We start from the raw sequence: 25,000 nt of genomic DNA on the forward strand, positions 1-25,000 counted from the left end.
ATGCCGCCCCCTTCTGTCACCTTCCCACAATCCTCTCTGCCAGAGCCGCCTTCCCCTCTACCCACAATCCTCTGCCAGTGCCGCTCTCCCCTCTCTACCCACAATCCTCTCTGCCAATGCCGCCCTCTCCTCTCTACCCACAATCCTCTCTGCCAGTGCCCCCTCCCCTTTCTACCCACAATCCTCTCTGCCAATGCCGCCCTCCCCTCTCTACCCACAATCCTCTCTGCCAATGCCGCCCCCTTCTGTCACCTTCCCACAATCCTCTGCCAATGCCCCCCCCTCCCCTTTCCTCTCTACCCACAATCCTCTCCTCTCTACCCACAATCCTCTCTGCTAGTGCTTCCCCCCTCCCCTCTCTACCCACAATCCTCTCTGCCAATGCCGCCCTCGCCTCTCTACCCACAATCCTCTCTGCCAGTGCCCCCCTCCCCTCTACCCACAATCCTCTCTGCCAGTGCCGCCCTCCCCTCTCTATCCACAATCCTCTCTGATAGTGCTGCCCCCCTCCCCTCTCTCTACCCACAATCCTCTCTGATAGTGCTGCCCCCCTCCCCTCTCTACCCACAATCCTCTCTGCCAATGCCACCCTCCCCTCTCTACCCACAATCCTCTCTGCCAGTGCCGCCCCCTTCTGTCACCTTCCCACAATCCTCTCTGCCAGTGCCGCCCTCCCCTCTCTACCCACAATCCTCTGCCAGTGCCGCCCCCTTCTGTCACCTTCCCACAATCCTCTCTGTCTGTGCCGCCCTCCCCTCTCTACCCACAATCCTCTCTGCCAGTGCCGCCCCCTTCTGTCACCTTCCCACAATCCTCTCTGCCAATGCCGCCCCCCCTCCCCTCTCTACCCACAATCCTCTCTGTCTGTCCCCCCCCCCCCCACCTACCAGCTGGTGGCAGAGAGGGCCCAGCAGGGTTCGGAGGTCGCCGCGGGCCCCCCGGCCGGGCCTGAGGCCCATGCCCAGGCTCAGGCTCAGGCCCAGGCACAGGCTCAGGCGAGTCAGCAGGCTTCGGCCCAGACGCAGGCCGAGCTGCAGCAGGCGGAGGCCAGAGTGAGGGCGCTGGAGACGCAGCTGGAAACAGCGCAGCAGGTGAGGGTGAGCGTCGTGGTGAGGGTGAGGGTGGTGGTGAGGGTGGTGGTGAGGGTGAGCGTCGTGGTGAGGGTGAGCGTCGTGGTGAGTGTGAGCGTCGTGGTGAGGGTGAGGGTGGTGGTGAGGGTGGTGGTGAGGGTGAGCGTCATGGTGAGGGTGAGCGTCGTGGTGAGGGTGAGCGTCGTGGTGAGGGTGAGCGTCGTGGTGAGGGTGAGGGTGGTGGTGAGGGTGAGGGGTGAGGGTGAGGGTGGTTGTGAGGGTGAGCGTCGTGGTGAGGGTGAGCGTCGTGGTGAGGGTGAGGGTGGTGGTGAGGGTGAGTGGTGAGGGTGAGGGTCGTGGTGAGGGTGAGCGTCGTGGTGAGGGTGAGCGTCGTGGTGAGGGTGAGGGTGGTGGTGAGGGTGAGGGTGGTGGTGAGGGTGAGCGTCGTGGTGAGGGTGAGCGTCGTGGTGAGGGTGAGCGTCGTGGTGAGGGTGAGCGTCGTGGTGAGGGTGAGCGTCGTGGTGAGGGTGAGCGTCGTGGTGAGGGTGAGCGTCGTGGTGAGGGTGAGGGTGGTGGTGAGGGTGAGGGTGGTGGTGAGGGTGAGCGTCGTGGTGAGGGTGAGCGTCGTGGTGAGGGTGAGCGTCGTGGTGAGGGTGAGCGTCGTGGTGAGGGTGAGCGTCGTGGTGAGGGTGGTGAGGGTGGTGGTGCTCTGCTCATTGGAGACTTCCAGGTGACATTCACCCACCCCACCCTCTCCACCCCCCCCCATGTTCCTAGGAGGATGGTGAGGCTGGTGGTGAGGGTGGTGGTGAGGGTGGTGGTGAGGGTGGTGGTGAGGGTGGTGGTGAGGGTGGTGGTGAGGGTGGTGGTGAGGGTGGTGGTGAGGGTGGTGGTGAGGGTGGTGGTGAGGGTGGTGGTGAGGGTGAGTGTAGTGGTGAGTGTCGTGGTGAGGGTGAGTGTCGTGGTGAGTTTCGTGGTAGTGTAGTGGTTAGCGCTACGCTGCGCTATGAACCCGGCGACACGAGTTCGATTCCCGCTCACGGCCAACACCAGTGACGATTATGTGAACCGGCCCCGGGCCTCCCCTAGGTCGACTCAGCCTCAAATGAGTACCTGGTGCGGTGTGTAGACATCGCCACTGGGGAGACAAAGGCGGCCGGGCGTGGTGCTGGCCACCCACCCCCTCGTGTGCCGTGCCGGCCTTCATAGGTGCTCGCTAACAGCACTTGCCCCTGCAGTCTGTTAAGGCTACACGGAGGATCTTTTGTGTGTGTCTCTGTGTGTGTCTCTGTGTGTGTCACTGTGTGTGTCTCTGTGTGTGTGTCTGTGTGTCTCTGTGTGTGTGTCACCGTGTGTGTCACCGTGTGTGTCTCTGTGTGTGCGTGTGTGTCACCGTGTGTGTCTCCGTGTGTGTCTGTGTGTGTCTCTGTGTCTGTCTCTCTGTGTGTGTCTCTGTGTGTGTCTCTGTGTGTGTCTCTGTGTGTGTCTCTGTGTGTGTCTCTGTGTGTGTCTCTGTGTCTCTGTGTGTGTGTCACCGTTTGTGTCTCCGTGTCTCTGTGTGTGTGTCACCGTGTGTGTGTCACCGTGTGTCTCTCTGTGTGTGTGTGTGTCCGTGTCTCCGTGTCTCTGTATGTGTGTCGCCGTGTCTCTGCGTGTGTGTGTGTGTGTCTCCGTGTCTCTGTGTGTGTGTGTCTCTGTGTCTCTGCGTGTGCCGTTCCGGCCTTCATAGCTGCTGCTCGCTCGCTAACAGCACTTGCCCCGACAGTCTGCTGAGGCTACACATGGGACCTTTATATTTATCTTTGCGTGCAGGCGGTGCGAGTGCGCGACTCTGAGCTGGAGGCCCTGAAGGCCGAAGCCTCGGGCCGTGGCCGGGCCGAGGAGGCCCTCAGGGCCCAGCTCAACGAGAAGGACGAGAAGGCGCGCAAGATGCTGCTGGCCGCACGCAACAAGATCACGCAGCTCAACGGTAGACAACCCACGAACTCAACCATCCACTCGCCCACCCACCCATTCACCCACCCTACCACTCACCCACCCATTCATCTACTCACTCACCCACTCACCCACCCTCCCACCCACCCACCCATTCACTCACTCACCCATTCACCCACTCACTCACCCACCTATTCACCCACCCATTCACCCACCCACTTATTCACCTACTCACTCACCCACCTATTCACCCACCCATTCACCCACCCACTTATTCACCTACTCACTCACCCACTAACTCACTTACCCACCCACTCACCCTCCCACTCACCCACCCACCCACCCACTCACCCTCCCACTCACCCACCCACCCCCCCACCCACCCACCCACTGATCCACCCACCCACCCGCCCTCCCGCCCTCACAGCCTCCCGCGAGCAGCTCTCCCGCCAGGGCGACGCGCTGCGTGAGAGGGTTGCAGCTCAGGACGCAACTCGGGATGAGTTGGAGGGACGTCTCAACGCTCTCCGCTCCCAGTACGAGCTTCGCATCTCACGCCTCGACCTCCAGCTGCAGCAGCAGCAGCAGCAGCTGCAGCAGCAGCAGATGCAGCAGCTGCAGCAGCAGCGGCAGCAGCAGCAGCAGCAGCAGCTGCAGCAGCAGCAGCAGCAGCAGCAGGAGCAGGAGGGAAGGGATGATTCTATGGACGGAGGAAAGGTAACCGTGGTGGTGGTGGTGGTGGTGGTTTGTGGTGGTGGTGGTGTTAGTGGTGGTGGTGGTGGTGGTGATGGTGGTGGTGATGGTGGTGATGGTGGTGGTGATGGTGGTCATGGTGGTGATGGTAGTGATTGTGGTGATGGTGATGATGATACTGGTTGGTAGCGGTGGTGGTGATGGTCAGTGGTGGTGGTAGTGATGGTGGTTGTGATGGTGGTAGCAGTGGGGGTGGTTGTGGTAGTGGTGATGGTGGTCGTGGTGGGGGTGATGGTGATGGTGGCGGTGATGGTGGCGGTGATGGTGGCGGCGATGGTGGCGGCGATGGTGGCGGCGATGGTGCTGATGGTAGTAGTGGTGGTAGCAGTGATGGTGATGGTGGCGATGATGGTGCTGATGGTAGTAGTGGTGGTAGCAGTGATGGTGATGGTGGCGATGATGGTGCTGATGGTAGTAGTGGTGGTAGCAGTGATGGTGGTTACAGTGGTGGTGGTGATGGTGGCGGCGGTGGTAGGCAGTTGGAGGCAGTCGCCCTCCAGCAACAACGGAGGGCGGAGGAGCGACGCTCACAACAACGAGCGGAGCGCCGGGTGGCTAAAGCACAGCGAGTTGGCACAGTAGGGGGCACAGGTGGTGCATCAGCCAGTCATCTCGGTCATCTCGGTCAGTCGACCCGTGGCACCTGGGTCTGCCCCGTGACCTCCTGCCAGCGGGCGTTCGACACTTCACGTGGCCTCAAGGTGCACTTGGCCTGGCACAAGCGTCGTGGTGACGTCACCGCCACTTAGTGGCGAATGGCGGTTGTTGTTGTTGTTGTGTATCTGTGTGTCTCTGTATCTGTGTGTGTATCTGTGTGTGGTGCTGTATCTGTGCGTGTGTGTGTGTGTATCTGTGTGTGTGCGTCTGTGTGTCTCTGTATCTGTGTGTATCTGTGTGTGTGTCCTGTGTGTCTGTGTGTGTGTCTGTGTGTGTATCTGTGTGTGTGTCTGTGTGTGTGTCTGTGTGTGTGTCTGTGTGTGTATCTGTGTGTGTGTCCTGTGTGTGTGTCTTGCTGTGTCTGTGTGTGTATCTGTGTGTGTCTCTGTGTGTGTGTCTTGCTGTGTCTCTGTGCGTCTGTGTGCAGCCCTTGGATGGACAGAGACCCTCTGACTCGCAGAGATCCCTGGCACTGAAATCATCCGCGTCTGGGTGAGTCCAACTCCCACTCTCCTGCTGCTGATGCTGCTGATGATGATACTTACTGCCGCTGCTGCTGATGGTGACTGTTGCTGATGATGACTGTGTGTGACTGCCTGTGCCTGTGACTGTGACTGTGTGTGTGTGACTGTGTGTGACTGTGACTGTGTGTGTGACTGTGTGCGTGTGACTGCCTGTGACTGCCTGTGTGTGACTGTGTGTGACTGTGTGTGTGACTGTGACTGACTGTGTGTGACTGTGTGCGTGTGACTGCCTGTGACTGCCTGTGTGTGTGTGACTGTGTGTGACTGTGACTGACTGTGTGTGACTGTGACTGACTGTGTGTGACTGTGACTGACTGTGTGTGTGACTGTGTGTGACTGTGACTGACTGTGTGTGACTGTGACTGACTGTGTGTGACTGTGACCGCCTGTGTGTGTGACTGTGTGTGTGACTGCCTGTGCGTGTGACTTCCTGTGACTGTGTGTGACTGCCTGTGACTGCCTGTGTGTGTGTGCGTGACTGTGTGCGTGTGTGGTGTGTGACTGCCTGTACGTGCGTGACTGCCTGTGTGTGTGTGTGACTGCCTGTGTGTGCGTGTGACTGTGTGTGTGTGACTGCCTGTGTGTGCGTGTGACTGCCTGTGTGTGTGTGTGTCACCGTGTGTGCGTGTGACTGCCTGTGTGTGTGTGTGACTGCCTGTGTGTGCGTGTGACTGCCTGTGTGTGCGTGTGACTGCCTGTGTGTGTGTGACTGCCTGTGTGTGCGAGTGACTGCCTGTGTGTGCGAGTGACTGCCTGTGTGTGCGTGTGACTGTGTGTGTGTGACTGCCTGTGTGTGCGTGTGACTGCCTGTGTGTGCGAGTGACTGTGTGTGTGTGACTGCCTGTGTGTGCGTGTGACTGCCTGTGTGTGTGTGTGTCACCGTGTGTGCGTGTGACTGCCTGTGTGTGCGAGTGACTGCCTGTGTGTGCGTGTGACTGCCTGTGTGTGTGCGTGACTGTGTGCGTGTGTGGTGTGTGACTGCCTGTGTGTCCGTGACTGCCTGTGTGTGCGTGACTGCCTGTGTGTGTGACTGCCTGTGTGTGTGTGTGACTGCCTGTGTGTGCGTGTGACTGTGTGCGTGTGTGGTGTGTGACTGCCTGTGTGTCCGTGACTGCCTGTACGTGCGTGACTGCCTGTGTCCGTGTGACTGCCTGTGTGTGCGTGTGACTGTGTGTGTGTGTGACTGCCTGTGTGTGCGTGTGACTGCCTGTGTGTGTGCGTGACTGTGTGCGTGTGTGGTGTGTGACTGCCTGTACGTGCGTGACTGCCTGTGTGTGTGTGACTGCCTGTGTGTGTGACTGCCTGTGTGTGTGTGTGACTACCTGTGTGTGCGAGTGACTGCCTGTGTGTGTGCGTGACTGTGTGCGTGTGTGGTGTGTGACTGCCTGTGTGTCCGTGACTGTGTGCGTGTGTGGTGTGTGACTGCCTGTGTGTCCGTGACTGCCTGTACGTGCGTGACTGCCTGTGTGTGCGCGTGACTGTGTGCGTGTGTGGTGTGTGACTGCCTGTGTGTCCGTGACTGTGTGCGTGTGTGGTGCGTGACTGCCTGTGTGTGCGCGTGACTGTGACTGCCTGTGTGTGTGCGTGACTGTGACTGCCTGTGTGTGTGTGACTGTGACTGCCTGTGTGTGTGTGTGACTGTGACTGCCTGTGTGTGTGCGTGACTGTGACTGCCTGTGTGTGTGTGTGACTGTGACTGCCTGTGTGTGTGTGTGACTGACTGACTGCCTGTGCGTGTGTGTGACTGTGACTGCCTGTGTGTGTGCGTGACTGTGACTGCCTGTGTGTGTGTGTGACTGTGACTGCCTGTGTGTGTGTGTGACTGTGACTGCCTGTGTGTGTGACTGACTGACTGACTGCCTGTGCGTGTGTGTGACTGTGACTGCCTGTGTGCGTGTGACTGTGACTGCCTGTGTGTGTGTGACTGTGACTGCCTGTGTGTGTGCGTGACTGTGACTGCCTGTGTGCAGGTCTGGCGGCCTAGACGCACCACCCACAGTGAACATCATCAAGCCCACCCAGATGGTGTCCACCTCCTCCACCTCCTCCACCTCCACCCCCTCCTCCACCTCCTCCACCTCCACCCCCTCCTCCTCCTCCACCACCTCCACCACCAACGTCACTTCCGCCAAAGCTGGCCCCGCCCCCAAGAGCAAGGCCACGCCCAGAGCCTCGATCCGACCAATGGTGACGCCCACAGCCGGAGGAGGCGGAGCCTCCGGCTCAGGCTCCGCCTCCTCTGGCGGCGGTGGCTCCTCCCTCACACCAACTGCCACCGTCATGCCCATGGAGTCCAACGAAGGTGGGTGGGGGTGGGGGGGAGGGGGTGGGGGGGTGGGGTGGGGTGGTGGGTGGGGGTGGTGGGGTGAGTGGGGTGAGTGGGTGGTGGGTGGGTGGAGGGGAGGTGGTGGGGTGGTGGGGTGAGGTGGGGTGGGTGTGGGTGGGGTGGGGGGTGGTGGGTGGTGGGGGGGGAGGTGGGTTGGGTGGGTGGGGGGGGTGGGTGGTGGGTGGGGTGGGTGGAGGTGAGGAGTGGGTGTGGGGGGATGAGGTGAGTGGGGTGGATTGGTGACGTGGGTGGGTGGGTGGGGTGGGGGTGGGGGGTTGGGGGGGTGGTGGGGTGGGGTGAATGGGGGGTAGGTGGGTGGGGGGTGGTGAGTGGGGTGGGTGAGGTGGGTGAGGTGGGTGGGGGGGGGTGGTGAGACCCACAGACTCACCACACAGAGACCCACAGACTCATCACAGAGACCCACAGACTCACCACACAGACACCCACAGACTCACCACACAGAGACCCACAGTCCTCGCCACACAGAGACCCCACAGACTCACCACACAGAGACCCACAGACTCATCACACAGAGACCCACAGACTCATCACACAGAGACCCACAGACTCACCACACAGAGACCCACAGACTCACCACACAGAGACCCAGACTCACCACACAGAGACCCACAGACTCATCACACAGAGACCCACAGACTCACCACACAGAGACCCACAGACTCATCACACAGAGACCCACAGACTCACCACACAGAGACCCACAGACTCACCACACAGAGACCCACAGACTCATCACACAGAGACCCACAGACTCACCACACAGAGACCCACAGACTCACCACACAGAGACCCACAGTCTCGCCACACAGAGACCCACAGACTCACCACACAGAGACCCACAGACTCACCACACAGAGACCCACAGACTCACCACACAGAGACCCACAGACTCACCACACAGAGACCCACAGACTCATCACACAGAGACCCACAGACTCACCACACAGAGACCCACAGACTCACCACACAGAGACCCACAGACTCACCACACAGAGACCCACAGACTCACCACACAGAGACCCACAGACTCATCACACAGAGACCCACAGACTCACCACACAGAGACCCACAGACTCACCACACAGAGACCCACAGACTCATCACACAGAGACCCACAGACTCACCACACAGAGACCCACAGACTTCACCCACACAGAGACCCACAGTCTCGCCACACAGAGACCCACAGACTCAGCCACACAGAGACCCACAGACTCACCACACAGAGACCCACAGACTCACCACACAGAGACCCACAGACTCACCACACAGAGACCCACAGACTCACCACACAGAGACCCACAGACTCACCACCACAGAGACCCACAGACTCACCACACAGAGACCCACAGACTCATCACACAGAGACCCACAGACTCACCACACAGAGACCCACAGACTCACCACACAGAGACCCACAGTCTCGCCACACAAGAGACCCACAGACTCACCACACAGAGACCCACAGACTCACCACACAGAGACCCCACAGACTCACCACACAGAGACACACAGACTCGCCACACAGAGACACACAGACTCAACACACAGAGACCCACAGACTCACCACACAGAGACCCACAGACTCACCACACAGAGACCCACAGACTCACCACACAGAGACCCACAGACTCGCCACACAGAGACCCACAGACTCACCACACAGAGACCCACAGACTCACCACACAGAGACCCACAGACTCACCACACAGAGACCCACAGACTCAGCCACACACAGAGACCCACAGTCTCGCCCACACAGAGACCCACAGACTCACCACACAGAGACCCACAGACTCACCACACAGAGACCCACAGACTCACCACACAGAGACCCACAGACTCGCCACACAGAGACCCACAGTCTCGCCACACAGAGACCCACAGACTCACCACACAGAGACCCCACAGACTCACCACACAGAGACCCACAGACTCCCCACACAGAGACCCACAGACTCACCACACAGAGACCCACAGTCTCGCCACACAGAGACCCACAGACTCACCACACAGACACCCCACAGACTCACCACACAGAGACCCACAGACTCACCACACAGAGACCCACAGACTCACCACACAGACCCACAGACTCACCACACAGAGACCCACAGTCTCGCCACACAGAGACCCACAGACTCACCACACAGAGACCCACAGACTCACCACACAGAGATCCACAGACTCACCACACAGACCCACAGACTCACCACACAGAGACCCACAGACTCACCACACAGAGACCCACAGACTCACCACACAGAGACCCACAGACTCACCACACAGAGACCCACAGACTCACCACACAGAGACCCACAGACTCACCACACAGACACCCACAGACTCACCACACAGAGACCCACAGACTCACCACACAGACACCCACAGCCTCACCACACAGACACCCACGGACTCACCACACAGAGACCCACAGCCTCACCACACAGACACCCACGGACTCACCACACAGAGACCCACAGCCTCACCACACAGACACCCACAGCCTCACCACACAGAGACCCACAGACTTGCCACAGACACCCACAGACTCACCACACAGAGACCCACAGACTCACCACACAGAAACCCACAGACTCATCACACAGATCAGATCCACAGCCTCACCACACAGACACCCACAGCCTCACCACACAGACACCCACAGACTCACCACACAGAGACCCACAGACTCACCACACAGACACCCACAGAGACCCTTGTCCTGTATCTAACCCACACCCTGTTCACAGCCATGCAAGTTGACTCAGACCAGCAGCAACAGCAGCAGCAGCAGCAGCAACAACAGCTGCCAGTGTTCAGTCTCATCCGCTCAACGAGTCCAGGAGTTCCTTCCATACAGCAGCAGCAGCTGCAGCATCAGCAACAGCAACAACAGCAGCAGCATCAGCAACAGCAACAACAGCAGCATCAGCAGCAGCAGCAGCATCAGCAGCATCAGCAACAGCAGCCGCAGCAGCAGCAGCCGCAGCACGTGACGGTGTTTGTGCAGCCCACGCAACAGACTTCATCGGTGCAGATCGAGGCAGCTGCATCATCTGCTGCAGCAGTAGCAGCAGCTGCAGCAGCAGCAGCAGCAGCGTCAACTGCTTCGATACACGCGCATCAGCAGCATCAGCAGCATCAGCAGCATCAGCAGCAGCAGCAGCATCAGCAGCTGCAGCTGCAGCAGCAGCAGCAGCAGCAGGAGGCGCTGCTGCAGCTGCAGCAGCAGCCGGTGATGGAGCTGGAGGTGGTGGCGCCGCTTGCAGCTGTAGCAGCTGCAGCTGCAGCTGGCAGCGGCAGCGGCAGCGGCAGCGGCACTGCGACATCTTCCCTGGCTGTGGCTCCTTCACTCGCCCACGCAGGTAGTGGTGGTGGTGGTGTGGTGGTGGTGGTGGTGTGGCTGGTGGTGGTGGTGTGGTGGTGGTGGTGGTGGTGTGGGGGTGGTAGTGGTGTGTAGTAGTGGTGGTAGTGTAGTGATAGAGTGGTGGTGGTGTAGTGGTAGTGATAGTGTGGTGGTGTAGTGGTGGTGGTGGTGGTGTGGTGGTGGTGGTGGTGGTGGTGGTGGTGGTGGTGTGGGGGTGGTAGTGGTGGTGTAGTAGTGGTGGTAGTGTAGTGATAGAGTGGTGGTGGTGTAGTGGTAGTGCTAGTGTGGTGGTGTAGTGGTGGTGGTGTAGTGGTAGTGTGGTAGTGGTCGGTGGTGTGGGGGTGGTGTAGTGTAGTGTAGTGTGGTAGTGGTGTAGTGATGGTAGTGGTGTAGTGGTAGTGGTGTAGTGATGGTAGTGGTGGTGGTGTAGTGGTGGTGGTGTAGTGGTGGTGGTGTAGTGATGGTAGTGGTGTAGTGGTAGTGGTGTAGTGATGGTAGTGGTGGTGGTGTAGTGGTAGTGGTAGTGGTGTGGTGGTGGTGGTGTAGTGGTGGGTGGTGTAGTGATGGTAGTGGTGGTGTAGTGGTAGTGTGGTAGTGGTAGTTTGGTGGTGTAGTGGTGGTGGGTAGTGATAGTGGTGTGGTGGTGGTGTAGTGGTGGTGTAGTGTAGTGGTGGTGGTGTGTGGTGTAGTGGTGTGGTGGTGGTGTAGTGGATGGTGGTGTAGTAGTGGTGGTATAGTGGTGTAGTGGTGGTGGTGTAGTCGTGGTGGTGTAGTGGTGGTGGTGTAGTGGTGGTGGTGTAGTCGTGGTGTGTAGTGATGGTGGTGTAGTGGTAGTGGTGTAGTGATAGTGATGTAATGGTGTTGGATAGTGGTGTGGTGGTGTAGTGATGGTGGTGTAGTGATGGTGGTGTAGTCGTGGTGGTGTAGTGGTGTAGTGATGGTGGTGTGGTGTAGTGGTGGTGTAGTGATAGTGATGTAATGGTGTTGGATAGTGGTGTGGTGGTGTAGTGATGGTGGTGTAGCGGTGGTGGTGTAGTGGTGTGGTGGTGTAGTGATGGTGGTGTAGTGGTATAGTGATAGTGGTATAGTGATAGTCATCTCTCCCCCCTCTCCCCCTCTCCCCCCCTCTCCCCCCTCTCCCCCCTCTCCCCCCCTCTCACCACCCCTCTCCCCCCTCCCCCCCCCCTCCCCCCCCCTCCCCCCCCCTCTCACCCCTCTCACCCCCCCTCTCCCCCCCCCTCTCCCCCCCCCCTCCCCCCCCAGCCTCAGCCCCTCCCCCCCAGCCTCAGGAGGTGCCTGCCCAGTGTGACGCCTCTCCTCCCTCGGAGGGTGTCCAGGGGGTCCTCTCGGCCCCCCCCCATCGCCCCCAGCGTCGTCGCCACCGCCAACGTCACCGCCAACATCACCGCAGCCAACATCACCGCAGCCAACATCACCACAGCAGCCAACATCACCACAGCCAACATCACCACAGCCAACATCACACAGCAGCCAACATCACCACAGCCAACATCACCGCAGCAGCAGCAGCAGCCAGCAACACCACGGCGTTTGGGACAGGTAGGGAGGGAGGGGGGGGTAGGGGGGAGGGGAGGGGAGGGGGGGAGGGAGGGGAGGGAGGGAGGGAGGGGAGGGAGGGGAGGGAGGGAGGGGAGGGAGGGAGGGGAGGGGAGGGAGGGAGGGGAGGGGAGGGAGGGAGGGAGGGGAGGAGGGAGGGAGGGGGAGGGGAGGGGGAGGGGAGGGGAGGGAGGGAGGGGAGGGAGGGAGGGGAGGGAGGGAGGGGAGGGGAGGGAGGGAGGGAGGGGAGGGGAGGGAGGGAGGGGAGGGGAGGGAGGGAGGGGAGGGGAGGGAGGGAGGGGAGGGGGGGGAGGGGGGAAGGTGAGGGGAGGCATAGTCTCCCACTCCATCTGTCTGTCACATCCGTCCATCATCATCATCACCATCAACTCTCTCTCCCCCCCCCCCCTCTCCCCCCCCCCCTCTCCCCCCCCCCTCTCCCCCCCCCTCTCCCCCCCCCCCCCTCTCCCCCCCCCCCCTCTCCCCCCCCCTCTCCCCCCCCTCTCCCCCCCCCTCTCCCCCCCCCCTCTCCCCCCCCCCTCCCCCCCCCCCCCTCTCCCCCACCCCTCTCCCCCCCCCTCTCCCCCCCCCTCTCCCCCACCCCTCTCCCCCCCCCCTCTCCCCCCCCCTCTCCCCCCCCCTCTCCCCCACCCCTCTCCCCCACCCCTCTCCCCCACCCCTCTCCCCCACCCCTCTCCCCCACCCTCTCCCCCACCCTCCCCCACCCTCTCCCCCACCCCTCTCCCCCACCCCTCTCCCCCACCCCTCTCCCCCCCCCCCTCTCCCCCCCCCTCTCCCCCCCCCCCTCTCCCCCCCCTCTCCCACCCCCCCTCTCCCCCCCCCCTCCTCCCCCCCCCTCTCCCCCACCCCTCTCCCCCACCCCTCTCCCCCACCCCTCTCCCCCACCCCCTCTCCCCCCCCCCTCTCCCCCACCCCTCTCCCCCCCCCCTCTCCCCCACCCCTCTCCCCCACCCCTCTCCCCCCCCCCTCTCCCCCCCACCCCCTCTCCCACCCCTCCCCCCCCCTCTCCCCCCCCCTCTCCCCCACCCTCTCCCCCACCCCTCTTTCCCACCCCTCTCCCCCACCCCTCTCCCCCCCCCCTCTCCCCCCCCCTCTCCCCCCCCCCCTCTCCCCCCCCCTCTCCCCCCCCCTCTCCCCCCCCCTCTCTCCCCCCCCCTCTCCACCCCCCTCTCCCCCACCCTCTCCACCCCCCCTCTCCCCCACCCCTCTCCCCCACCCCTCTCCCCCACCCCTCTCTCCCCCCCTCTCCCCCCCCCTCTCCCCCCCCCTCTCCACCCCCCTCTCCCCCCCCTCTCTCCCCCCCCCCTCTCCACCCCCCCTCTCCCCCACCCCTCTCCCCCACCCCTCTCCCCCACCCCTCTCCCCCCCCCCTCTCCCCCCACCCCTCTCCCCCACCCCTCTCCCCCACCCTCTCCCCCCCCCCTCTCCCCCCCCCTCTCTCCCCCCCCCTCTCCACCCCCCCCTCTCCCCCACCCCTCTCCCCCACCCCTCTCCCCACCCCTCTCCCCCCCCCCTCTCCCCCACCCCTCTCCCCCACCCTCTCCCCCACCCTCTCCCCCACCCCTCTCCCCCCCCCTCTCCCCCCCCCTCTCCCCCCCCCTCTCCCCCCCCCTCTCCCCCCCCCTCTCCCCCCCCTCTCCCCCCCCCTCTCCCCCCCCCTCTCCCCCACCCCTCTCCCCCCCCTCTCTCCCCCCCCCTCTCCCCCCCCCTCTCCCCCCCCCTCTCCCCCCCCCCCTCTCCCCCCCCCCCTCTCCCCCCCCCCTCTCCCCCCCCCAGGAGTGGTTCAGCTGAAACGCTCTCGTGACGACCGCGCTGATGCAGCAGCTGCAGCAGCAGCAGCAGCAGCTGTCGATGCGATGGAGTCATCATCAGCGGCGTCGTCATCATCAGCGTCGATGGCCACCGCCGATGGTGGCGGCGGTGACGTCACGGGAGGCAGGGCGGACTTGGAGGGAGCGGAGCCCAAGCGGAAACGTGCTTGCGTTGCTACCCTGCAGGTGCGTGTGTGTCACTGTGTGTGTGTGTGGCTGTGTGTGTGTCTGTGTGTCACTGTGTGTGTGTGTGGCTGTGTCTGTGTGTGTGTGTGTCACTGTGTGTGTGTGTGGCACTGTGTGTGTGTGTGGCACTGTGTGTCACTGTGTGGCTGTGTGTGTGTCTGTGTGTGTGTGTGTCTGTGTGTGTGTGTCTGTGTGTGTGTCTGTGTGTCACTGTGTGTGTGTGTCACTGTGTGTGTGTGTGTCACTCTGTGTGTATGTGTCACTCTGTGTGTATGTGTCACTGTGTGTGTGTGTCACTGTGTGTGTGTGGCTGTGTGTGTCACTGTGTGTGTGTGTGTGGCTGTGTGTGTCACTGTGTGTGTGTGTGTGTGGCTGTGTGTGTGTCACTGTGTGCGTGTGTGTCACTGTGTGCGTGTGTGTCACTGTGTGTGTGTGTGTGTCACTGTGTGTGTGTGTGTCACTGTGTGTGTGGCTGTGTGTGTGTCACTGTGTGTGTGGCTGTGTGTGTGTCACTGTGTGTGTGGCTGTGTGTCACTGTGTGTGTCACTGTGTGTGTGGCTGTGTGTGTGTCACTGTGTGTGTGGCTGTGTGTGTGTCACTGTGTGTGTGGCTGTGTGTGTGTCACTGTGTGTGTGGCTGTGTGTGTGTCACTGTGTGTGTGTGGCTGTGTGTCACTGTGTGTGTGTGGCTGTGTGTCGCTGTGTGTGTGTGTGGCTGTGTGTCGCTGTGTGTGTGTGTGGCTGTGTGTGTGTGTGGCTGTGTGTGTGTCACTGTGTGTGTGTGTGTCACTGTGTGTGTGTGTGTCACTGTGTGTGTGTGTGTGTCACTTTGTGTGTCAAAGGCAGTCGGGCGTGGTGCTGGCCACCCACCCCCTCGTGTGCTGTGCCAGCCTTCATAGGTGCTGCTGCTTGCTACTAGCAGCACTTGCCCCTACAGCCCTGCTAGAGGCTGCCTGGGGTAGCTTTGTCTGTGTGTGGTGTGTGTGTAGTACATAGACACTGCTGCTGCTACTTGCTACTAACAGCACTTGCCCCTACAGCCTGCTAGAGGCTACCTGGGGGAGCTTTGTCTGTGTGTGGTGTGTGTAGTACATAGACACTGCTGCTCGCTGGCAAGAGCACTTGCCCCAGCAGCCTAATGGAGACTACACGGGGGACCTTTGTCTGTGCCTGTGTGCGTGTCAGGAGGGAGTGGTTCCTGAGGAGAGCCGCGGAGACCCCCAGCTGGACACTCAGGTACCTGCTGTGTGTGTGTGTGTCTGTGTGTGTGTCACTGTGTGTCACTGTGTGTGTGTGTGTCTGTGTGTGTCACTGTGTGTGTGTGTGTGTGTCACTGTGTGTGTGTGTGTGTGTCACTGTGTGTGTGTGTGTGTGTCACTGTGTGTGTGTGTGTCACTGTGTGTGTGTGTGTGTCACTGTGTGTGTGTGTGTGTCACTGTGTGTGTGTGTGTGTCACTGTGTGTGTGTGTCACTGTGTGTGTGTGTCACTGTGTGTGTGTGTCACTGTGTGTGTGTGTCACTGTGTGTGTGTGTCACTGTGTGTGTGTGTCACTGTGTGTGTGTGTCACTGTGTGTGTGTGTCACTGTGTGTGTGTGTGTGTCACTGTGTGTCTGTGTGTGTCACTGTGTGTCTGTGTCACTGTGTGTGTGTGTCACTGTGTGTATGTGTGTGTGTGTCACTGTGTGTATGTGTGTGTGTGTCACTGTGTGTATGTGTGTGTGTGTCACTGTGTGTATGTGTGTGTGTGTCACTGTGTGTATGTGTGTGTGTGTCACTGTGTGTATGTGTGTGTGTGTCACTATGTGTATGTGTGTGTGTCACTGTGTGTATGTGTGTGTGTCACTATGTGTGTGTGTGTGTCACTGTGTGTATGTGTGTATGTGTGTGTGTGTGTGTGTCTGTGTGTGTGTCACTGTGTGTGTTTGTGTCTGTGTGTGTCTGTGTTTGTGTGTGTGTGTGTGTCACTGTGTGTGTGTGTCACTGTGTGTGTGTGTCACTGTGTGTGTGTGTGTGTGTCACTGTGTGTGTGTGTGTCACTGTGTGTGTGTCACTGTGTGTGTCACTGTGTGTGTGTGTGTCACTGTGTGTGTGTCACTGTGTGTGTCACTGTGTGTGTGTGTGTCTCTGTGTGTGTGTGTGTGTGTCTGTGTGTGTGTGTCACTGTGTGTGTGTGTGTGTGTCACTGTGTGTGTGTGTTACTGTGTGTGTGTGTGTGTTACTGTGTGTGTGTGTCACTGTGTGTGTCACGGTGTGTGTGTGTGTCACTGTGTGTGTGTGTGTGTGTCACTGTGTGTGTGTGTGTCACTGTGTGTGTGTGTGTGTGTCACTGTGTGTGTGTGTGTGTGTCACTGTGTGTGTGTGTGTGTGTCACTGTGTGTGTGTGTGTGTGTCACTGTGTGTGTGTGTGTGTGTCACGGTGTGTGTCACTTTGTGTGTGTGTGTGTGTCTCTTTGTGTGTGTGTGTGTGTGTGTCTTTGTGTGTGTGTGTGTGTGTCTTTGTGTGTGTGTGTGTGTGTCTTTGTGTGTGTGTCTTTGTGTGTCACTGTGTGTCATTGTCTGTGTGCGTGCGTGTCACTGTCTTGTGTATGTCACTGTGTCACTGTGTGTGTCTGTGTGTCTGTGTCTGATTCTGCTCCTGATGATGCTGCTCCTGATAATGCTGCTGATGCTGATGATGCTGATGCTGCTAGCTACTGCTGCTACTACTACTACTGCTGCTGCTGTCGCTGCTGCCAGCAGGAAGCGACTTCGTCGCACGACACGGACGCCCCCACCATCGGCGTGGCGCTAGCCAGCACCACCACCGCCCTCACCACCACCGCCCTCACCACCACCAGCCTCACCGCCCTCACCGCCGGTGCTACGGGCACGGTGGCGGAGGTGATTGTGATCGACAGCGAAGAGGAGGAGGAGGAGGTGGAGGAGGAGGATGATGATGAGGATGATGAGGAGGATGATGAGGAGGAGGAGGAGGAGGGAGATGAGGTGAGAGAGAGATGTGGGGTCTGATGTGGCCGTCGTGAACCCCACCCACCCACACGGCCACAGTGAACCCCACCCACCCACACGGCCACAGTGAACCCCACCCACCCACACGGCCACCGTGAACCCCACCCACCCACACGGCCATCGTGAACCCCACCCACCCACCCACACGGCCATCGTGAACCCCACCCACCCACCCACACGGCCACCGTGAACCCCACCCACCCACCCACACGGCCATCGTGAACCCCACCCACCCACCCACACGGCCATCGTGAACCCACCCACCCACACACACGGACACCGTGAACCCCACCCACCCACCCACACGGACACCGTGAACCCCACCCACCCACACACACGGACACCGTGAACCCCACCCACCCACCCACACGGACACCGTGAACCCCACCCACCCACACGGCCATCGTGAACCCCACCCACCCACCGACACGGCCATCGTGAACCCCACCCACCCACCCCACACGGACACCGTGAACCCCACCCACCCACCCACACGGACACCGTGAACCCCACCCACCCACCCACACGGACACCGTGAACCCCACCCACCCACCCACACGGACATCGTGAACCCCACCCACCCACCCACACGGACACCGTGAACCCCACCCACCCACCCACACGGACATCGTGAACCCCACCCACCCACCCACACGGACACCGTGAACCCCACCCACCCACCCACACGGACATCGTGAACCCCACCCACCCACCCACACGGCCATCGTGAACCCCACCCACCCACCCACACGGACATCGTGAACCCCACCCACCCACCCACACGGCCACAGTGAACCCCACCCACCCACCCACACGGCCACAGTGAACCCCACCCACCCACCCACACGGACACCGTGAACCCCACCCACCCACCCACACGGCCATCGTGAACCCCACCCACCCACCCACACGGCCATCGTGAACCCCACCCACCCACCCACACGGACACCGTGAACCCCACCCACCCACCCACACGGACACCGTGAACCCCACCCACCCACCCACACGGACACCGTGAACCCCACCCACCCACACGGCCATCGTGAACCCCACCCACCCACCCACACGGCCATCGTGAACCCCACCCACCCACCCACACGGACACCGTGAACCCCACCCACCCACCCACACGGACACCGTGAACCCCACCCACCCACCCACACGGACACCGTGAACCCCACCCACCCACCCACACGGACATCGTGAACCCCACCCACCCACCCACACGGACATCGTGAACCCCACCCACCCACCCACACGGCCATCGTGAACCCCACCCACCCACCCACACGGCCATCGTGAACCCCACCCACCCACCCACACGGACATCGTGAACCCCACCCACCCACCCACACGGCCACAGTGAACCCCACCCACCCACCCACACGGCCACAGTGAACCCCACCCACCCACCCACACGGACACCGTGAACCCCACCCACCCACCCACACGGCCATCGTGAACCCCACCCACCCACCCACACGGCCATCGTGAACCCCACCCACCCACCCACACGGACACCGTGAACCCCACCCACCCACCCACACGGACACCGTGAACCCCACCCACCCACCCACACGGACACCGTGAACCCCACCCACCCACCCACACGGCCACAGTGAACCCCACCCACCCACCCACACGGACACCGTGAACCCCACCCACCCACACGGTCACCGTGACCCCCACCCACCCACACGGCCGTCGTGAACCCCACCCACCCACACGGTCACCGTGACCCCCACCCACCCACACGGACACCGTGAACCCCACCCACCCACCCACACGGCCACCGTGAACCCCACCCACATTTGATGATGCTAATGATGTTAATTCTGATGGTGATGATGCCTAATTCTAATGGTGATGATGGTAATTCTGATGGTGATGATGCCAATTCTCATGGTGATGGTGATGATGATGGTAATTCTGATGGTGATGCCAATTCTGATGATGATGGTGATGATGCCAATTCTAATGGTGATGATGGTAATTCTGATGGTGATGATGCCAATTCTGATGATGATGATGATGCCAATTCTGATGATGATGGTGATGATGCCAATTCTAATGGTGATGATGGTAATTCTAATGGTGATGATGCCAATTCTGATGATGATGGTGATGATGGTAATTCTAATGGTGATGATGGTAATTCTAATGGTGATGATGCCAATTCTGATGATGATGGTGATGATGCCAATTCTAATGGTGATGATGGTAATTCTAATGGTGATGATGCCAATTCTGATGATGATGGTGATGATGCCAATTCTGATGATGATGGTGATGATGCCAATTCTGATGATGATGGTGATGATGCCAATTCTAATGGTGATGATGGTAATTCTAATGGTGATGATTCCAATTCTGATGATGATGATGATGCCAATTCTGATGATGATGGTGATGATGGTAATTCTAATGGTGATGATGCCAATTCTGATGATGATGATGCCAATTCTGATGATGATGGTGATGATGCCAATTCTAATGGTGATGATGGTAATTCTAATGGTGATGATGCCAATTCTGATGATGATGGTGATGATGCCAATTCTAATGGTGATGATGGTAATTCTAATGGTGATGATGCCAATTCTGATGATGATGGTGATGATGGTAATTCTAATGGTGATGATGCCAATTCTAATGGTGATGATGGTAATTCTAATGGTGATGATGCCAATTCTGATGATGATGATGATGATGCCAATTCTGATGATGATGGTGATGATGGTAATTCTAATGGTGATGATGGTAATTCTAATGGTGATGATGCCAATTCTGATGGTGATGATGGTGATGATGCAAATTCTAATGGTGATGATGCCAATTCTAATGGTGATGGTGATGTTGATGGTAATTGTGATGTTGTTGATGTTGATGATGTTTAGGGAGAGGATGAGGAGGATGAGGAGGAGGAGGATGATGATGAGGAGGAGGACCTCGTTGGGCACGGAGTGTACGAGCCTGGGGACACACAGGTAACCATGGTGACGGTGGTGGTGGTAACCGTGGTGACGGTGGTGGTAGTAACCGTGGTGACGGTGGTGACGGTGATGGTGACGGTGATGGTGACGGTGGTGGTGACGGTGATGGTGACGGTGGTGGTGACGGTGGTGATGATGATGGTGATGATGCTGGTGGTGGTGGTGACGGTGGTGACGATGGTGGTGGTGGTGACGGTGGTGGTGGTGACGGTGGTGGTGGTGACGGTGGTGGTGGTGACGGTGGTGGTGGTGACGGTGGTGGTGGTGGTGGTGGTGGTGGTGGTGACGGTGGTGGTGACGGTGGTGACGGTGACGGTGGTGGTGACGGTGGTGGTGGTGGTGGTGGTGGTGATGGTGGTGACGGTGACCGATGATGATGATGATTTTTCGATTTAAAGCTTTCGTGGCTGCAGGGATTCATCTTCTTGGTTCTTTCGGTAAAGTCAAGTAGAAGGGAAGTAATACAATAATAAAAATAAAACAATAAAATACAATTCTCACGATGTTTCGGCCACAACGCAAGACAGCGTCTGAATGAAATTTCATTCAGACGCTGTCTTTCCGACAGACCTGTTCTTCACCTGAGGACGGCTGCTTGCGTTGTGGCTGAAACGTCGTGAGAATTATTTTATTACTTCCCTTCTACGTGACGACTTTACCGAAAGAACCAAGAAGATGATGATGATGATGATGACGATGATGATGACGATGATGATGACGATGATGATGACGATGATGACGATGACGACGATGATGACGATGACGACGACGATGATGGCGATGACGATGACGACGATGATGGCGATGATGATGACGACGATGACGACGATGATGATGATGGCGATGGCGACGATGACGACGATGATGGCGATGGCGACGATGACGACGATGATGGCGATGGCGATGACGACGATGATGGCGATGATGATGACGACGATGATGACGATGACGACGATGACGACGATGATGATGATGACGACGATGACGACGATGATGATGATGACGATGATGACGATGACGACGATGATGACGATGGCGATGACGATGACGACGATGATGGCGATGATGATGACGACGATGATGATGATGGCGATGACGACGATGATGGCGATGATGATGATGACGATGACGATGATGATGACGATGATGATGATGATGATGACGATGATGATGATGACGATGACGATGATGATGATGACGATGATGACGATGATGATGACGATGATGACGATGATGATGACGACGATGATGATGATGACGATGATGACGAAGATGATGACAATGATGATGACGATGACGATGATGATGATGCCCCCAGGGACGTGACGATGGAGTTGACGAGGATGATGATGATGATGATGAGGAGGATGAGGGGGATGATGACGATGATGGCGATGGGGACGATGGCGGTGACGACGATGGTGATGATGCCATCCAGGACGATCCGACGTCTGGCGATGCGATGGAAGGTGGCGACATCATCATCAACATCATCATCAACATCGCCATCATCAACAACAACAACACCATCAACATCATCATCATTAATATCATCATTAACAACATCAACATCATCATCATCATCACCATCATTAACATCATCACCATCATTAACATCATCACCATCATTAACATCATCACCATCATTAACATCATCAACATCATCACCATCATCAACACCATCAACATCACCACCATCAACATCACCAACATCATCATCAACATCACCACCACCATCAACATCATCATAATCAACATCAACAACATCATCAACATCATCAACATCAACACCATCATCAACATGATCAACAACATCAACATCATCAACATCAACACCATCATCAACATGATCAACAACATCAACATCATCATCAACATCATCATCATAACCACCATCAACATCATCATCACCATCAACACCACCACCATCATCATCTTCAACATCATCACCATCAACACCACCATCATCAACATCATCAACAACATCAACATCACCACCATCATCACCATCAACATCACCACCATCATCACCATCAACATGACCATCAACATCACCACCACCATCACCAACATCATCACCACCACCACCATCATCAACATCACCACTAACATCACCATCATCAACATCACCACCAATATAACTGCCACCATCATCACCACCAACATCAACATTGACATCATCACCACCACCATCAACATCACAAACCAACATCCATATCACCATGAACTGATTCCCCGTGTCTCTCTCCCTGTGTCTCTCCCCCCGTGTCTCTCTCCCCGTGTCTCTCTCCCCGTGTCTCTCTCCCTGCGTGTCTCTCTCTCTCCCCCCGTGTCTCTCTCCCCGTGTCTCTCCCCCCGTGTCTCTCCCCCCGTGTCTCTGTCTCTCTCCCCGTGTCTCTCTCCCCGTGTCTCTCTCCCCGTGTCTCTCCCCCCGTGTCTCTCCCCCTGTGTCTCTCTCTCTCTCCCCGTGTCTCTCTCTCTCTCCCCGTGTCTCTCTCTCTCTCTCCCCGTGTCTCTCTCTCTCTCTCCCCGTGTCTGTCTCTCTCTCTCTCCCCGTGTCTCTCTCTCTCTCCCCGTGTCTCTCTCTCTCTCCCCGTGTCTCTCTCTCTCTCCCCGTGTCTCTCTCTCTCCCCGTGTCTTTCTCTCTCTCCCCGTGTCTCTCTCTCTCTCCCCGTGTCTTTCTCTCTCTCCCCGTGTCTTTCTCTCTCTCCCCGTGTCTCTCTCTCTCTCCCCGTGTCTGTCTCTCTCTCTCCCCGTGTCTCTCTCTCTCTCCCCGTGTCTCTCTCTCTCTCTCTCCCCGTGTCTCTCTCTCTCTCTCTCCCCGTGTCTCTCTCCCCCGTGTCTCTCTCCCCGTGTCTCTCTCCCCGTGTCTCTCTCTCTCCCCGTGTCTCTCTCCCCGTGTCTCTCTCCCCGTGTCTAGAGCTCGTGGATGAGGAAGAAGAAGCGATGGACGATGTTGGAGCGGGAAGTGAAACTTCACAATCGCAGGTGAAGTGTCTCACAAAGCTCCCCCAGGTAGCCTCCGGCAGGGCTCTAGGGGCAAGTGCTGCTAGCAGCAGCAGTGTCTATGTACTACACACACCACACACAGACAAAGCTGCCCCAGGTAGCCTCCGGCAGGGCTCTAGGGGCAAGTGCTGCTAGCAGCAGCAGTGTCTATGTACTACACACACCACACACAGACAAAGCTGCCCCAGGTAGCCTCCGGCAGGGCTCTAGGGGCAAGTGCTGTTAGTAGCAGCAGTGTCTATGTACTACACACACCACACACAGACAAAGCTGCCCCAGGTAGCCTCCGGCAGGGCTCTAGGGGCAAGTGCTGTTAGTAGCAGCAGTGTCTATGTACTACACACACCACACACAGACAAAGCTGCCCCAGGTAGCCTCTAGCAGGGCTGTAGGGGCAAGTGCTGCTAGCAGCAGCAGTGTCTATGTACTACACACACCACACACAGACAAAGCTCCCCCAGGTAGCCTCTAGCAGGGCTCTAGGGGCAAGTGCTGTTAGCAGCAGCAGTGTCTATGTACTACACACACCACACGCAGACAAAGCTCCCCCAGGTAGCCTCTAGCAGGGCTGTAGGGGCAAGTGCTGTGAGCAGCAGCAGTGTCTATGTACTACACACTCCACACACAGACAAAGCTGGCCCAGGTAGCCTCTAGCAGGGCTGTAGGGGCAAGTGCTGCTAGTAGCAGCAGTGTCTATGTACTACACACACCACGCACAGACAAAGCTCCCCCAGGTAGCCTCCGGCAGGGCTGTAGGGGCAAGTGCTGCTAGCAGCAGCAGTGTCTATGTACTACACACACCACACACAGACAAAGCTCCCCCAGGTAGCCTCTAGCAGGGCTGTAGGGGCAAGTGCTGTGAGCAGCAGCAGTGTCTATGTACTACACACACCACGCACAGACAAAGCTCCCCCAGGTAGCCTCTAGCAGGGCTCTAGGGGCAAGTGCTGTTAGTAGCAGCAGCAGTGTATATGTACTACACACACCACACACAGACAAAGCTACCCCAGGTGTGTCTGTGTGTGTCTGCACCGGGTAACTCTTAAGAGGCTGAGTCGACCTAGGGGAGGCCCAGGACCCGTTGAGTTGATCGATTCGTGAGCGGGAATCGAATCTCGGGTCACCGGGTTCGTAGCGCAACGTAGCGCTACCCACGTCACTACCACCTCCCCACACACACTCACCCACTCACCCACTCGCTCATCCACTCACCCACCCACTCACCCACCCACTCACTCACTCACCCACTCACCCACCCACCCACCCACCCACTCACTCACTCACCCACTCACCCACTCACTCACCCCACCCACTCACTCGCTCATCCACTCACCCACCCACTCACCCACTCACTCACCCACCCACTCACTCGCTCATCCACTCACCCACTCACTCACCCACCCACTCACCCACCCACCCACCCACCCACTCACTCACTCACCCACTCACCCACTCACTCACCCACCCACTCACTCGCTCATCCACTCACCCACCCACTCACCCACTCACTCACCCACCCACTCACTCGCTCATCCACTCACCCACTCACTCACACCACCCACTCACCCACTCACCCACCCAACCCCCACCCCCCCACCCCCCCACTCACACACCCACTCACCCACCCACTCACCCACTCACTCACCCACCCACACACTCACTCACTTCACCACCCACTCACCCCCCCACCCCCCCAACCCCCACCCCCCCACCCCCCCACTCACTCACCCACCCACCCACTCACCCACTCACCCACTC

The 25,000-nt window shown here is 58.8% G+C and overlaps 2 protein-coding genes across 3 annotated transcripts in view; both read left to right on the plus strand.

The window, feature by feature from the left end:
• Positions 1–890: 890 nt before the first annotated feature.
• Positions 891–11,965, plus strand: LOC144955196 (uncharacterized; the record flags this gene model as incomplete). Its single annotated transcript, XM_078885503.1, has 7 exons — positions 891–1,091; positions 2,883–3,039; positions 3,433–3,722; positions 4,843–4,907; positions 6,910–7,241; positions 10,040–10,654; positions 11,946–11,965. Coding segments are annotated over 7 exons (1,680 nt in total), but the record flags the coding sequence as incomplete, so codon positions are not given.
• LOC144955197 (uncharacterized) overlaps positions 11,937–25,000 on the plus strand; it is a 28,902-nt gene continuing 15,838 nt past the window's right edge. Inside the window, exons 1-7 of one of the 2 annotated variants that reach the window (XM_078885504.1) lie at positions 11,937–12,216; positions 14,011–14,231; positions 15,416–15,466; positions 16,968–17,216; positions 20,138–20,227; positions 21,552–21,702; positions 23,154–23,221. In XM_078885504.1, the coding sequence (XP_078741630.1) occupies positions 14,091–14,231; positions 15,416–15,466; positions 16,968–17,216; positions 20,138–20,227; positions 21,552–21,702; positions 23,154–23,221 (750 nt within the window). In that variant the 5' untranslated portion in view covers positions 11,937–12,216; positions 14,011–14,090. The remainder of the gene's footprint in view (positions 12,217–14,010; positions 14,232–15,415; positions 15,467–16,967; positions 17,217–20,137; positions 20,228–21,551; positions 21,703–23,153; positions 23,222–25,000) is intronic. The other variant, XM_078885505.1, reaches the window with a different exon arrangement.

This window comes from Lampetra fluviatilis, unplaced genomic scaffold (assembly GCF_964198595.1).
Source record: "Lampetra fluviatilis unplaced genomic scaffold, kcLamFluv1.1 SCAFFOLD_873, whole genome shotgun sequence".
Taxonomy (NCBI): domain Eukaryota; kingdom Metazoa; phylum Chordata; class Hyperoartia; order Petromyzontiformes; family Petromyzontidae; genus Lampetra; species Lampetra fluviatilis.